Source organism: Schistocerca gregaria, unplaced genomic scaffold, assembly GCF_023897955.1.
Source record: "Schistocerca gregaria isolate iqSchGreg1 unplaced genomic scaffold, iqSchGreg1.2 ptg000449l, whole genome shotgun sequence".
Taxonomy (NCBI): Eukaryota; Metazoa; Arthropoda; class Insecta; order Orthoptera; family Acrididae; genus Schistocerca; species Schistocerca gregaria.
This window is the reverse complement of record NW_026061870.1, coordinates 846,768-863,838: the sequence shown is the minus strand read 5'-3', so window position 1 is coordinate 863,838 and position 17,071 is coordinate 846,768. Positions and strand designations below refer to the sequence as shown.

Sequence of the window (17,071 nt, the reverse complement as noted above, 5' to 3'; positions counted from 1 at the left end):
TGAGAAGGAAAGTCTTTCCTTCTCATCCCATCTGGTAAGTCTCCCCTGACTCGGGGTTGTGGGTGACTTGTCTGAACTCTACCCCTTTTCTTAAACCTCTCCATTTCCTTTCCGTTCACCTGTCTTCCTTCCCTCTTCAACCCTTCTGCTGCAAGAAGGAGCCATTGGCTCATCCAATTACATTATATTGTTAAAAATTGATTACTTTCATTGTTGAATTTTTGTTCTGCATATTTAAGTGGATGGATTTACCTAATTTTTGGATGCTGAGTTCAGAATTGCAGTCATATTTTCTCCATATTTTTAAGTTTCTGAGAGACAAAATAATAAAATTATGTCCCATTTACTTCCAATATGTGGTGAACATTAATAAAATCAAATTTTATTATACATAATCGAAAAAATATTGAAACCTTTACATAAAACGCCAAAACAATCATCATACTATACAAAAAGCCCCTTGTAGCATGAAAACAAAGTTGAACATCTGTTTATTTGAAGAAATTGGATAGGAATGCTTTTGTATTGTAAAATGTCTCATATGTCAAAGCAGCAGTTGTTATTGGAGGGTTCCAGCATCCTTGACAGTGACATTTGCTACTAGGAATGTCTTAGTGGAAGGGTTCATCACTAAAAGCACCCAAGTTTTGTAGGGAAAAAAAAGTACAAAGTATATTTTTAGTGATATTCTACACCTGATTTTTTCTAGTTGTCCAACAGTTCAGACTCTAAAGAAACATAATTCTCATCTCTTCTGTTATCCAGAAGCCATGGACTTTGTCTTTTAGAGGACATCCAACGAAGTAACTCAGCATTCTTAAGTATAGCATCAAAGGTCTCATCCATCAAAAATTTTCTGGCTTGTTGCCTGATAAACACGTCTTCTTTCACCTTGGCCTCAGTGATGCTAGGAAAACCTTCTCTCAAATTATTGAAAGCCTCACATTTTTTATCAAGAGCCTTTGCTAAATTCTTCATCATGTCTAATTTAATATGAAGTGGAAGCATTTTGACTTGGCACAACTCATGGTTTGTTCTTAAAATTTTCCTTTCCTGCTGTATATGTTTGTCTCATAGACCTTTCCTGGACAGTGTACTTGTTTTTGATGTCTTGTGTGCCTTAAAAAAGCCCATAAACTCTCAACAAAATTTAAATTGTGATCTTTATAATTGATTACATTTAGCTGCAGGATTACAATTTCAAGTGTATCCATATTGTCCATTAAATTAGCCAAAGTTACTGATAGAAGTTTATTGCCATTGCACACCTTTCACTACAAATTGAGATTGCCACTTCAAAACATTCTGGCAAAGAATAAGCCAAGAAAAAAAACCATCTGCTGTCTGGTGACTGTTTTTAAAACTGACATTATGTAACACAAAAAAGTAACTCCATAGTGACACATTTTATATTTTGACTATAAAAAATAGCAAAATTGACTGAAAATGTAAAGAAAAAATATATAATTTTGAATATCTCAAAAAAGTTATGCGATACCACATTTCTAAGGGTGCATTTAGAATCTACAACCATAAATAGCCTTACATGGAAATTAATTTATCACATACCAGATGCAAAATGGTTGTTTCCCAGTGAAACTTATTCCACTCACTTTGGCGTGGTATAGTGAATGCATGGATATTATACCTGGAAATGCGTGTATTGATCTTTTGGTAGATAATTATTTTTAGCAATATTATAAAAGGGAAAAACTAGTTTGTAAAGGATAAGGAATGATGAGAAGTGTTTTCATGGCTTGGTGCTGATGTATTATCAGGATATGGTTATGCTGTTAACAGTGATTATTTCTCAAATAGTTGTGTGTGTGTGTGTGTGTGTGTGTGTGTGTGTGTGTGTGTGTGTGTGTGTTTGTGTTTGTGTTTGTGTGCACACGCCAGAGAGAGATTTGAAACTTTGTTTTAGAATTGTTAAAGTTGCATAAGCCTTTAAACAGTTCCATTACTCTTATTTTTCACATCTCTATTGTGTATCTACTTCTTCTAGAATAGCATTTCCATGCTATTGCCGTGCTACTTCCTGCAAGCTTTGTGGTGTAGCTCCTCGAATTATTTTTTAGGAACATAAATGTTGAAGGGCTTACAGGGTGTTTCAAAAAGGACTTAACAGCTTTGAAAATTCATATAAATTAATTCATAGTACCTACAAAGGTGATTGTAGTGTCAATTTGTAGGGAAATATATCAAGTTTAGTGTCACATAGTTCGTTAGTGCCAAATGCATTAAAGATGGCTGCCTTCGCGGGACCTGAGTGTGCTAGATGTGTGTTTTGGTTTGAAGAATTGAAGTCAGCGACAACAGCACAGCGCAATTACACTAAATATCCTCCCAGTAGGCCTACAATTTATAAGTAGCATAAATGTTTTGTAGAAACAGAGTGCTCGGTAAGACACGGGAAATCATCAGGTCGTCGAAGCACATCTGACAGCGTCGTTGGGCAAGTGAGACAACATTTTGTCAACAGCCCTACGAAATTGACCCATTCTGCATCTCATAAACTGCAAATCCCATATACAACTGTTTGGCACATGTTGAGAAACCATTTGCATCTGAAACTGTACCGATTTATGATCATACAAGCAATAAAAGACACTGATAAAATTGCTTGCAAGAACTTTTGTGCTGATATGTTAAATCGATTACATGAGGATGAACGTTTCTTAGACAAAATTATCTTTTCACTTAAGTGGCAAGGTTAACACACACAACTGTAGGATTTGGGACAGTGAAAATCTGCATCGAACATTGCAACACGCTCGTGATAGCACTAAACTGAATGTCTTTTGTGCATTGAGCAAGAACAAAGTGTACAATCCCCTTTTTTTCCGCGAGAGAACCATCAATAGGTCAGTGTTCCTGGATATGTTACAACAATTCTTGATACCACAGATAGATGAGGATGGCCAAGAACGAAATGTTTATTTCATGCGAGATAATGCACGTGGCTGACATCCAGGATTTTCTCAGTGACCGCTTTTCAGGGCAATGGATTGGCCATGATGTGCAAACTGTGTGGCCTCCACATTCCCCAAACCTGACACCACTCTATTTCTTCTCTCTCTCTCTCTCTCTCTCTCTCTCTCTCTCTCTCTCTCTCTCTCTCTCTCTCTCTCTCTCTCTCCTTTTTTTCCGGGACATTAATCAAGGATATCGTCTTAGTATCTCCTGTGACAGCTTCTCTGCCTGAACTTGGAGCAAGAATTTCCGCCACCACTGAGCAAGCTACACCTGCAATGCTACCGTGAGTCTGGGAAGAAACTGACTTCCGATGGTATGTGTGTAGGATAACCAACGGAAGCCACATACAACATCTTTAGTTCAAGTTAAAAAAAAAACTTGATGTGTTTCCCTACAAAATAACACTAAACCCAGATCCGTATCTTCTTTCAATAAATTTATATGAATTTTTAAAGTTATAAAATCCTTTTTGAAATGCCCTGTACTTCACTGTTTAGTCTGTGTAGAGCAGCACATTAAGATTAAGTAGTTCATATCTCTCTTACACATTTCTGAGTGATCCTCACAGGATTCTTGAAAGGTTCACTGGCCAGATTTCAGCCACAGATCAGATCGAGCAGTCTTCTATTTCAGAACAGCACACATCCAGTAAAGACCTTAGGCGATTAAATTATGATTTTAGTATGACTCCTTTCAGTACTAAACAAACACACAGAGTTGAATTGGAGAACAAGGCCAGAAAATCATTTGTGTACCAAAAAATCAGACATGGTGCGGAAGCATCTGGAAACATATATGGTGTCCATAAATTATCATTACAATTTTAGACTATAACAACTTACAATTATGCTATAAAATAACAACTGGTTTTCAACACATAACATTGTAACTCATAAAGTTTTGTTTCTACCTTAATACATGCCACTGTGTGCACCTTTATTGGCATGGACAACACCCAGTTGGTATTCTGTCTCCGCTCCAGTGCCTCCGTGGTCACATGTAAGTACACATGATGCTTTCACAAAACCCCATAGTTGGAAGTGTAGTGGTGAGAGATCAGGTAATCATGGTGGCCACAGAATTGGACTGTCTCATCTAGTTCACTATCCAGAAACTTTGCTCCCAGAAATTTTCGTACATCCAGTGCCCCTTATTACTGGAATATGATATCAGGTTGCACATGTTTCAGTTGTGACACAGCAGAGTCTCATAACATTTCAGGTAAATACTGTCAACAGTAGGCTGACTGAAACGGAATGGACCAATGAGTCAGCTGTGCGTAAGTCTGCAGCACACATTGAATGTAGGACTGTCTCTTTGCATTTCTAGTGCGGTATGGGAAGACAATGATCCTCATATATTCTGGAGAGTGACGGTTCAAATGCAGTCATCCAGAATTAGGTTTTCTGTCATTTTCCTAAATCTGTTAATCCTAAATCCTGTGAAATGGTACAGCCAACTTCCTTCTCCATCCTTCCCTAATCTGGTCTTGTGCTCCGTCACTAATGACCTCATTGTCGACAGTGCTATATCTGCGAGTAGCCAGATATTGGTGCACTTCAGAAAAATAGGAGAGAAATGATGACAGTGTAAGGCAGTAAGACTGCCTGTGGATGGGACTCAAACTCACACCGGAGTTGAGCAAAGGCCTGACTGAATGGCAGACCTGACACAGCAAGAGCAAGTCAACAGCAATGTATGCAACAACAAAGTGCAATGAACTTCTGACACAGTGCTGTCAACAGGTCAAGGACAAGCCACAATCCAAATCGAGACTAAAGAGGAAAACCAATACCAAAGCGAAATCATCAGCGAGTAGTCAGTAGTGTGGCAGAGACAGTAACAAATGCTATCAGGCGAAGTACACGGCTGACTTAGCAGTCAAGGTGTGGCAGTATTTATGCTAATCATGATGTGGCAGTATTTATGCTAAGCATGAGGGACACTATTGGCCACTGGCGAGATGGTGTTGCAGTCACTAGGCGAGTGCAACGGTGCAGCACCACTGTCCTCTTATCGTCCATCGAGGTCCATTGGGCTTTCAACTTCCACGCAGCCTGATACCAGAGACCGCAGGCATTAAACACTAATCTCATCCTCCTCCAATGCCTCTATGATCAAACAATGCAAGCTTTCACAGCTGGAGTTGGTGTATTTTGTTTTATGGGCATTAATCCATGGTCTGTGGAATATTTCTGTGCCTAATGTTTCACCTCCTAATGCTCAAGACATCATAGGGACTGTAAAGACTCAGATACGAGGTTCATAATCAAACAAGCTCAACAAGCTAAACTTTTCATGTGTATTGACGTAACTGTTGACGTATGACATCATCAAATCACTGCTTAAGATCATGGTGTCACATCTATGGAGCTTACATTGGGGAAGAGTTGGCACTGTTTGCTTCATGTAATTATAAAGACCACAGCTTGTCTAATTTCAATCCTTCTCCTTTTCCGTTAAAGTTGGTTTTGTGCTTTTGGCTTCTATGACCTCTTTAGGCATCATAGCATAGTAATGGTCAGATCTTGGTAAAATCATAGTATTGGAGAAACAAATTTGCAGGTTGTGCTACAATTAAAACTGGAAGATTATGGCCGGTGACTTCAGTTTGGCATCACAATGCAGAAAGCACTTGAAGACAAACATTTTGCTTCTGAGCAAATTTTCAGCGACGAAAAAACTTTTAACTTATCTGGAATGATTAATTGTTAAAATGTGAGAGTATGAGGCACTCAAAAATCCTTATGAAACAGTGACACATGAATGAGAGAATGAGATTCACAAAAGGTTAATATTTTATGTACAGTGCCACAGACAAAGAAGCTATATGGTCCGTTTTTCTTCTGTGAGAAGACTGTGACAGGTACGTTGTACCTCGATATGTTGTAGTTCTGGTTGTTTCCACAACAGACTACTCATTCCAAAAATTTCACCTTGCAACAAGACAGGACACTTCTCATTGGAGCATCGATGTTCGTCACTACCTAAACGATGAACATCCACATTGCTAGATTGGGCGCAGAGGTGAAGATAATGTGGTTCTCTTCCCTTGATTTTCCAGGTCACGTGACCTAACGCCTTGTGCTGTTTTCCTTTGGTGGATCTCGTTTATGTACCTCTAGAGTCAAGAACACTGAAGCAGCTCAGAGAAAGCATCTATGGTGCTTTGATGACCATTGATAGGCTGTTGCTACATAAGGTATGGAACGAACTTGACTACCAGTTGGATGTGTATTGTGTGAGCAGAGGGGCATTTGTGGGACATTTGTGTAGTACTAAATGCAATCTTGATGGGGTTAGAGTTCTGTTCACACTTCAGTCATATTTGTACATGGAAATTGTAGAGCTTTGAAAATGAGTGAATAATTTATAGTAGCCCTGTATATTCAGAACTACTTCAAAGTGTGAAACCATGTGGCAGCCTGGGACTCAAATGTAAACCCTTGTCTGGATGGGCAATGCTCTTATTGACTGAAGTTGCCAGGCCAACTTTTACAAATCGAGATGAGTATTGGCAAAAATCCACATTGATCCAGGAATGGTTATTTTGTGTCTATACCAGTTAAGGATCACATTATTTTACATCAGGTTATTAACTTTGGTCTATGGTGACCATCTGCTGACCCAAGTACAAGCAATTTTTCCATCACATTGAGCCAGAATATGTAAATATGACAGTTGAAACGAGCAACCAAACATGCCTCGTCGTTATGAGTCTGTAGGGTCAACATGTCTGTTAGAATAGTTTATTTATTAAAAACAAAGATTCCAAGACTTACCAAGCGGGAAAGCGCCGGCAGACAGGCACATGAACAAAACACACAAACACACACACACAGAATTACGAGCTTTCGCAACTGGCAGTTGCTTCGTCAGGAAAGAGGGAAGGAGAGGGAAAAATGAAAGGATGTGGGTTTTAAGGGAGAGGGTAAGGAGTCATTCCAATCCCGGGAGCGGAAAGACTTCCCTTAGGGGAAAAAAAGGACAGGTGTACACTCGCGCGCGCGCGCGCCCACACACACACACACACACACACACACACACACACACACACAGACACAAGCGGATGGATATGTGTGTGTGTGTGTGTGTGTGTGTGTGTGTGTGTGTGCGCGAGTGTACACCTGTCCTTTTTTTCCCCTAAGGGAAGTCTTTCCGCTCCCGGGATTGGAATGACTCCTTACCCTCTCCCTTAAAACCCACATCCTTTCATTTTTCCCTCTCCTTCCCTCTTTCCTGACGAAGCAACTGCCAGTTGCGAAAGCTCGTAATTCTGTGTGTGTGTGTTTGTGTGTTTTGTTCATGTGCCTGTCTGCCGGCACTTTCCCGCTTGGTAAGTCTTGGAATCTTTGTTTTTAATATATTTTTCCCATGTGGAAGTTTCTTTCTATTTTATTTACATCATCATTAATTAGAATAGTTTATTTGGTATTTATAATTTTACATAATAATGAGAAAGTTTGTTTGGCATGATGTAATCAAAAAATTGGCCTCAGATCTGGAGATGGTAATTGTATGCTGAAATTAATAACTAGTTGTCAAATATAGTGCTCTGTAATTGGAATAAATACAAAATATTCAGGCCGACCAGTGGATCATGTCACACACTATGTCGAGAGTACTGGGTTCGAGTCCTGGCCTTGCGTGCTGTCTTAAACTGTGAGAAAGTCTCACAGGACTGCACACTCTGCTGTAAAGTGGAAGATTTGTTCTAGATATGTTGCGTTGATTCAAGTTAAGTGCTAGCTTTTAGGTTGTCAAGCCACCTCCACAAGTTGTGCATCAGTTTTGCTGCTTATCCGATTGAAATTTCTCGTTTGGCCTCACTGGATGTCATTTGAGACCTTCACATTACAGAAAAATTATGAAATGTTCCTGGTAATTGAACATAGTGCCTCTGCATCAGTAGCTGTGATGTTAATCACTACACAAATGAACTTTTGTACCATATTTTCATTCTGGCTCACATCACAGTTTCAGTTTAATGGTTGATGCTTGTCGTAGTACAGAGTCTGTACATAATTGTTCTTAGCAGAGTGCTTCCCTGTTTTAAAGGCTCTCAAAAGGTGTAACACATTAGATGGCCCACAAAAATGGCAGTACTACTGACTGATAGTAAAAAATAAAAAAATTTAAAAAAAATCATCTTGAGAAATCTAAACCATTAAAATAATCTAATTGAAGAAGCAAGAAATAAGGTTAGAGTTTTGCAAAAGAAGTGGATTGTAGGCTTTACATGGGTTAAAGCTCACACAGGCAAGACAAGCTGGGCAATGGGGCATCCAGATCACAAGAAACATCAAACACCCCTAAAAACTGTTGTGGGACAAATTAAAAACAGCTCTGGAAGAATGGATGAAAGAAAGGCAGCAGACAGCAAAAGGAGTCATCGCAAAATAATATATATATTAATGGTGCACCACACTAGTGATCAGATTACCAGTCTCTCCTAATTTCATATGCACTGTGACTGTGCAATATGATAATGAGAAAGCACCATAAGTGTGTGTTGACCCTTTGTAAACAGTCATAGAAGGTCTTTTAAACGATATTCAATGCTGGGGACATCAAGTGAATTTGATTGCAAGAATTTTAGTAAATTGAACACTAGGGTAAGCAGTTTAACTAGAGGCATACTACCATTAATTCAGAATAACAGATGACGCCAAGTGTTGGTTCACTAAGGGTAACAAAACTGTGGACCACGTGTTACTGGACTGTAGCAGCTTGGATAGACAGAGAAACATGCTACTGAAAAGTGTAATAATAAAGACAGTAACTGGCCAACTGGCAAGAGTGAACTTGTACAACTCATGTTTGAAAGGCTTCTATAAATTGTGTGATGCAATCGAATTTTCACATACTTGAATTCCAGTCACCATTTGCAAAACAAGCTCTGTGCTAATTTTAAGGCAATAAATAATGTAAGAGGTTACTACACAATATTTAAAATAACTGTTTTGTATCTGTAATAAAGGTTGTAATTAATTAACTGAAGCATGTAGTATTATCCTGTGCAATGGATAATGTTAATAATAATAATAAGTACATATTATGTTGCAAATTATAGAATTAAAGTCTAAAATAATCTTCAACCATGGGAAAACCTTTTTCCACCACATTGCTTACCCCATGTCTGCTAGTGCTGGAAAGTTAACAGAAAATTTTCTGTGCTTCATGTAAAAATTGTTATGTACAACTCTTTGTGCAGTGAGATGTTTTCACATGGCTGGATAGTACAAGTGTGTTCATGAAAGCTAGAGAATTGTGTTGGTATAATGGTTCATCACATTAGATTAATCATTCATGAAGGTCAGGCTCAAACATCTTCCATTTTTCCTGGTTTGTTTGTCAGATTATTCCCAAATAATGTGTGTCTGGACTGATTGACTTAACAAGAGGGCCACCCTGCAACGTACCTCTGAAAAAAGAGGCACCCAGTTTTGAAAATCTCAGTTGCTTGAAATGCCGCAATTTCCAGTGGCCAGTGTCTAAGCCTTTATGGAATAATGATGACACCTAGATGCTTAAAATAAGGTGGTCGTCACTACAGTATTGGTACCTTTGCTTCTTCTCCTTTCCATATGTTACAAGAACGTATGTGAAGACTTAAATTGTTTGTTCGTTACTTTAATTGCTACATGTTTTTTTAAACTCATAGTGATTTATAAATTCATGAAAAAATGTTTCAACAGAGCAGTTACAAATGGCACAAAATCTGAGAAACCGAAGGATTTTGACCAGCCTGGAACATCTGCTATGAGCAGTTCACAAGCAGCGAAGCCAAGTGGGTTTTTAGCTCACGGTAGAGTGAAGGTAGTTGGAACCACAAACCCGGAGAGCGATTTCCAGGAATTACTAAGTCAAGGAGAACCATTCTCCCAAGGTATGAAAGTTTTACATACTATACTACCTTCCTAAACAGCTGTCTCCCAAATATTGTTTCTCACTGTATGTCCTGTACATGATTTGTAACTTCAGGTACATCTGTACTTTGTAAACAAACTTACACTCACACAGTCTGTTCTGATTCACCTGCTATGTGATCAAAAGTATCTGGACCCCTATTAATGGACATTAACACGGTATCCACCCTTCTGCTTTACGACAGCCAGAACTTGCTGGGGAACTATCAGTGAGGTGTCCGAATGTCTGCGGAGGACTAGGAACCCATTCTTCCTCAAGGGCCAAACCCAAAGAGAGTCATAAAGTTGGATGTTGGGGTCTCTAGCAAAACTGACATAACTCGTCCCAAAAGTTTTCCATTAGGTTCGGTCAGACTCTGGACAGGCCAGTCCATTTTAGGAATGTTGTTGACCACAAACCTATGCCTCACCATTGTTGTTTTCTGACAGGGTGCATTGTCATCCATATGCAAACCATTGCCATCTCCAAACTATTCCTTTACTGTATGCAGTAGAATGCTCCAAAATGTGTTCATATCCTTCTTCATTGTAGTGTTTTCTTAATTGTAATAAGGGACCCATCCTGTAATCATAAAAAACATCACCAAACAGTGACACCACCTACTCCGTGCTTCACTGTTGGGCACTACGCATGACAGAACGTAATGTTCTCCACGCATTTGCCAACCCAAGGTCACCCATTAGATTGTGAGAGGGTAGTCTATCTATAGTCTATCTATCAGTATGTGAGGTCTCCTGGACTTGGGTTGTTCCTTCATGTTTCCACTTCACATTCAACTTTGACAATATTATAAGGGCATAAATGTCCTTGATGCATTTGTTACTCAAGTGATGTATGATGACCAGTCCACATTCGAAATCACTGAGCTCTCCTGACTGAGCCTTTAGTGTGTTACTGCTTTGCAAAAGAAGTGGATTGTAGGCTTTACATAGGTTAAAGCTCACTTATTTTAATTGGTAGTCTGCCTCTCTTGACAGCTAGCAGTCAATTCTGCATTACAAGGGTAATCCCAAAAGTAAGGTCTCCTATTTTTTTATAAGTGCAGAACTGTATTTGTGTGACAGTTGGTTACATTGTTATGAAGAGTGCTTCACGCGTTATGTGTCATGCAAACACCGCACCGAGGTCTTGCCTTGGCAGCTGTTGAGAATGGAGCTCCCTTTGGATGTTATCGCCAAGTGCGAATTGCGCACAGTTGTTCAGTTTTTGAACGCAAAGGGCACTGCGCCAATTGAAATCCATCGATAGTGGATGGATGTCTAAAATGTTCGTAAGTGGTGTAGAGAGTTTGCAGCTGGTCGGACTGAAATTCACGACAAACAGAGTAGCGGGAGACCGTCAATTTCTGAGGAAACAGTGTTGAAGGTTGAGCAAAGCTTGCGTGAAGATCGGTGGATCACCCTGGATGATCTCTGCACATTGCATCTGAGGTTTCCCGAAGCACCGCTCACAGAACTTTAATGGAAACATTGAACTACTGGAATGTGTGCGCAAGGTGGGTGCCAAGCATGCTGACTGAGAACCACATGCGGCAACGACTTGATGCTTCCCGTGCATTTATTCACCGCCTTGCAGCCGAACAGGACAACTTTCTGGACTGAGTTGTCATGGGTGACAAAACCTGGGCGAACCACTTTACACCTTTACGGAAAGCAATTCATCTCCGACAATCAGCTGAAAGAAGAGGTTCATAACTTTCTGAACAGCATGGTGGTGAGCTGGTATGACATGAACAAACACAAACTGCCACAGCGTCTACAAAAATGCATCGACAGAAATGTTGATCATGTCGAAAAATAGCTAAATGTTTAAGCTGTAAACTGATGTAAACCATTGTAGAAATAAACAGGTCTATGTACTTATAAAAATATAGGAGACCTTACTTTTGGGATTATCCCCATACATAGGGATGTCCAAATACTTTTGACCAGATAGTGTAATCAGTAGGAGTGTAATTCAAACAGTAGAGCTCCCACTCTGCTTGTTCAGTAGGTTTTAAAATACAGGGAGATGCATAAGTAAGTATACAATAAATATTATTATAATAATAATTATTATTATTATTACTACTACTACTACTAAGTATAGAAAATAGGATGGTAATGAAATGAGAATGAACAATTTATTATAGAAAATTACAGAAATTAGATATTTGAAGTCATAATAAGTTCAACATCTTAAGTGCTCATTGTCTTATGTGCTCAAATTGTCAGTGTTAGGGGTTTAAACATTCCTGTTGTACACTCAAGCACACTTTGGCACTGGAGGTCTACAGTGTTCCATGTCTTGGCATGTTCTCTTATGAATTGACACATATCAACAACAGTACATGGTTTTCTTGCAAAGACTGTATCCGTGATAACATCTCAAAAGAAAAAAGTATATTGGGATAAGGTCTGGTGATTCAGTTGGCCTGTCCACCTATTTGGTAACTTGTTGTCAAGAAACCCAAGCAGGGTTAAGTGTAATGAGGAGGAGCTCCAGTTTGGTGAAACTAGAACTCATTATTACCCTGCTGTAGACTTAAGTGTATAATTGCAGTATGCAACAACATATTTTTGATTAAATTGTTTTTTCAGTTACAGCATATCAGTTTCTTGTGGTGTAGTACATACAGTCATGTCTGTTAACAGACCTGACAGCTTAAAATTTGCTTCATCAGGCAAACAGATCTATGGAATAATGCCATCATGTTGCATTTATTCATTCAAAAGAACCTAGCAGAGTTTTAAATTGTGATTAATTTTAAATGGTGATTTGTATCATTCCGTAGTTATTTGTGAAGTAATCTTGATTGAGACACTTGCAAACATAAATGTTGCATTAAGTTACCCAAGGATCTACAGGAAATGTGCAACTTGACACAGGCTCTGCTTTTTTTTATTTCTTTGTGCTTCGTATAAATCCCTAGTACATAACAACCATTCCATGTTCAAAGATGATAACACTTGCTGGTTGACCACTCTGTGGTGCATTACAGATATATGAAGTTTGATCAAATTTTTCGCTCTACTTGTAAATTAGAAGCCTTTTGTTTGAGGTGTATTCTATCGTGTCCATTCCTGTTTAATCTGTTGAGCATTCTCTATCTTCCAGTATTATTTAATTGTCCACATATGTTGGTTGGTGCTTATATTACAAGCTGTGACTATCAGAATATCTGGAAGAAGGTAGGGAAATGGTCTTAGAAGAGATAAAAATATAGTATGTTGATAATATTATGAAAATGATAGATTCTTTACAGACGAATGGAAAAACTGGTAGAAGCTAACCTTGGGGAAGATCAGTTTGGATTCCGTAGACATATGGGGAACACGTGAGGCAATACTGGTCCTATGACTTATTTTAGAAGCTAGATTCAGAAAAGGCAAACCTACATTTCTAGAATTTGTAGACTTAGAGAAGGCTTTTGACAATGTTGACTGGAATACTCTCTTTCAATTTCTAAAGGTGGCAGGGGTAAAATACAGGGTGCATAAGGCTATTTACAATTTGTACAGAAACCAGATGGCAGTTAAATAAGAGTCGAGGGACATGAAAGGGAAGCAGTGGTTGGGAAGGGAGTGAGACAGCGTTGTAGCCTCTCCCCGATGTTAATCAATCTGTATATTGAGCAAGCAGTGAAGAAAACTAAAGAAAAATTTGGAGTAGGTATTAAAATCCATGGAGAAGAAATAAAAAATTTGAGGTTCACCGATGACTGTAATTCTGTCAGAGACAGCAAAAGACTTGGAAGAGCAGTTGAATGGAATGGACAGTGTCTTGAAAGGAGGGTATAAGAGGAACATCAACAAAAGCAAACCGAGGTTAATGGAATGTAGCCGAATTAAGTTGGGTGATGCTGAGGGAATTAGATTAGGAAATGAGACACTTAAAGCAGTAAAGGACTTTTGCTATCTGGGGAGCATAATAACTGATGATGGTCGAAGTAGAGAGGATATAAAATGTAGACTGGCAATGGCAAGGAAAGCGTTTCTGAAGAAGAGAAATTTGTTTACATCGAGTATAGATATAAGCGTCAGGAAGTTGTTTCTGAAAGTATTTGTATGGAGTGTAGCCATGTATGGAAGTGAAACATGGACAATAACTAGTTTGGACAAGAAGAGAATAGAAGCTTTCGAAATGTGGTGCTACAGAAGAATGCTGAAGGTTAGATGGGTAGATCACATAACTAATGAGGAGGTACTGAATAGGATTGGGGAGAAGAGGAGTTTGTGGCACAACTTGACTAGAAGAAGGGATTGGTTGGTAGGACATGTTCTGAGGCATCAAGGGATCACAAATTTAGTATTGAAGGGCAGCGTGGAGGGTAAAGATCGTAGAGGGAGACCAAGAGATGAATACACTAAGCAGATTCAGAAGAATGTGGGCTGCAGTACGTACTGAGGGATGAAGAAGCTTGCACAGTACAGAGTAGCGTGGAGAGCTGCATCAAACGAGTCTCAGGACTGAAATCCACAACAACAACAGATTTCTTGTCACCGTACAATGTAGATGTTGAGTCACAGAGAAGCACAACAAAGAAATATATGCTAAACATGTGAGCTTTTGGCCAAAAGGACTTCTTGTGAAGTAGACAATACAAAAACTCATTCATTCAAGACCAACTCATACACACACGACCTCTATCTCCAGCCACTGAGGCCAAACTGTGAGCAACTGTTCGTGACAGGAGAAGCAGTCTGGGTGGTGGGTGGGGAGGAGGAGGGATACCAGGGGAGGATGGGAGAGGATGAAGTGCTGCTTGTGGGAGTGTACAGGGATGAGGTGGGGACATGGTAGGGCAGTTGGGAGGTTAGACGAGTGAATGGGCAGGGGTGCAAAACTAGAGAAATAGAGGAGGAGAACTCCTTCCTTCCCTGCACCCACTGTGGCATTACACACCTTCCTACTCCACCAGTGCGGCCAGTCTTTTTGCCCCACCGCTACTTCTCTCCTTTTCACCACACCAAACCCGTCTCTCCAACCGTCTAACCTCCCAAATGCACCCACTGCCCTACTCTGTCCCTGCCACTTCCCTGCAAGCTCCTACAAGCAGCATCTTACCCTCCCTCACCCCTACGCTGCTATCCGTCTCTGTCCTTGCCCCACCCCAGCATCCTCCTTACCATATCACCGAGATTGCTGCTCCCGTCGTGCGCAGATGCTCGCAGTCTGGCTTCGGTGTCCAGAGACAGTGGTTGTGTGTGTATGAGCTGTGCTTGAGTCAAAGTGTGGGTGTGTTTTATGTACTTTTCAAGAAGTCCTTTTGGCCAAAAGCTCACATTTAGCTGTATTTTTGTTGTGCCTGGCTCCTACTTAAAATTCCCATTACATGGCGAGTAGTGGTGTATTCTTTTCATAATATTCAAACAATGGAAGCTCCAGTTTGGAATATCAAGGATGTAAGGAAAAGATAGATTGCTACTTATCATTCGGATGACACGTAAAGTTGCAATCAGTCACAATTAACACACTTATAAAAAGCTTTCGGCCACAGACTTCATCAGAAAAAGAAAGAGAACACACACGCACATTCATTCACACAGGCAAGCACACCTCACACACACGTGACTGTCATCTCCAGCACAGATCAAAAACTGGATTTCCAGTTTTAGGATGTTGGGACCACTTTGTCTAGTTCATCTTTCAGTTCTTCATTTCCCTGTAGCCTGATGATCTGTGGCTTCATTCTCTGTGACTTCATTGAAAATTTTCTCAAAGTGTAATAACCCCAGACACGGTAGTGGTCCATACTCAACAGTACTGTTTGCTACATGTATTGTTAACTGGGGACTACAGTAGTATTTTGCTGTGATCTTGTTACTAGCAGGTTCTTATTAGTCATGTCAGGTTTGTTTCATCATTTTTTTTTTTTTCGATAGTTTAAAAATTAGCCATTTTAGCAACAGAAATGGTTAATACTGATTTATTGCATATGAATTTCAGCATTCAACAGTATGAAGAGTGCAATAGAGAAGCTTGTGGAACGTTCATTCTCGCCCCAGCAGTATCAGAAGGCCCTCTCTGCTGTCAAAACTCTCAGGAGTAAATCTGTGGAAATAGAACCACTCTTATATAATGAGTGGATCACTCAGCATAAGAAAATGCTCAAAATGTTGATGAAGGAAGAATTCTGGAACATGATTGTTGCAGGTAAGTCAGATAACCATATGTTTAACAACCAAATCATTGTAAGGGCAGAAACTGTAAAATAATACAAGGATAGTTCAGTAGCAGCCGTGTTAAGAGTGGCAACACCATTTTCCACAAAAACAAACTACACTGTGCAACAAATTTCCATTGAAAATTTCTATGTTTATTGAGGCGTAATATGATGTAAAATAGACACTGAAAGACATCCTTAGCTCCAGCTTCAGTGACATGTGCCCTGTTTAATACCATTGATATACATATTTATTTAGTTTAATTTTACTCATTGTTGTGTGTTGCTTCTGTGACTGTTTTAATTTCATAAAATAACAGACAAATCGCCTACAGTCACAGATCGTGATTTTATTTCGATGTACATAGCATTTTGAGCTCAGGGGGCTCATTTTCAGGTGTCTGACCACTCTACACCATTCTTCAAATTTAGGTTAATACTGATCTTGTTAAGATTATTTTGGTATATTACAAACTGGCTCTTGTGAATTCCAACTATACAGAACTAAGACAACATTGACAAATCACTTTCTGTTTTCAGTAGTGGCTACATAATTTTGAAATACAGTATGAGTAGACATATTTATGTGCATACACTGCCAGAAAGGAAAAGTAGTAGACCTGGAAAGACGGTGTCAATTTTAATCCAGTTACGGCATGTGCCACCTGGGAGATAGTAGATGTACTTATAACAGTTTCAACATTGTCTGCCCGCAGACGGTGTAGTGACATTGCTATAGTTCAATTCTTTTATCTTGGCGGTTCACACATGCCCGCCCAGACGCAGGAGATTGCTGCGTTGCCAGTTGTACACACAAAGAGAAGCAGCGCCATAGTATAGTTCGCAACCTTACGTTTAGGGGGGAGCGCGCAGTTTATGAAGCAAAGCCACCACGGCCGCATTAACCCATTCGCTGCTACAGAGACGTGCTCTCCGCATTCCACGATTTTGTCGTCATTGCACTGCTCACCTGTGCAGACACACTGCTTTGACACACTTTATCATTCGATTTCACAAAAA

The 17,071-nt window shown here is 39.6% G+C and overlaps 1 protein-coding gene across 1 annotated transcript in view; it reads left to right on the top strand.

Moving 5' to 3' along the window:
- Positions 1-17,071, top strand: part of LOC126312749 (X-ray repair cross-complementing protein 5-like) — a gene marked incomplete at its 5' end in the record, with an annotated part of 106,372 nt that overhangs the window by 77,983 nt on the left and 11,318 nt on the right. The window contains 2 exons of the mRNA XM_049992246.1: positions 9,675-9,865; positions 15,835-16,041. Coding sequence (XP_049848203.1) covers positions 9,675-9,865; positions 15,835-16,041 — 398 coding nt within the window. The remainder of the gene's footprint in view (positions 1-9,674; positions 9,866-15,834; positions 16,042-17,071) is intronic.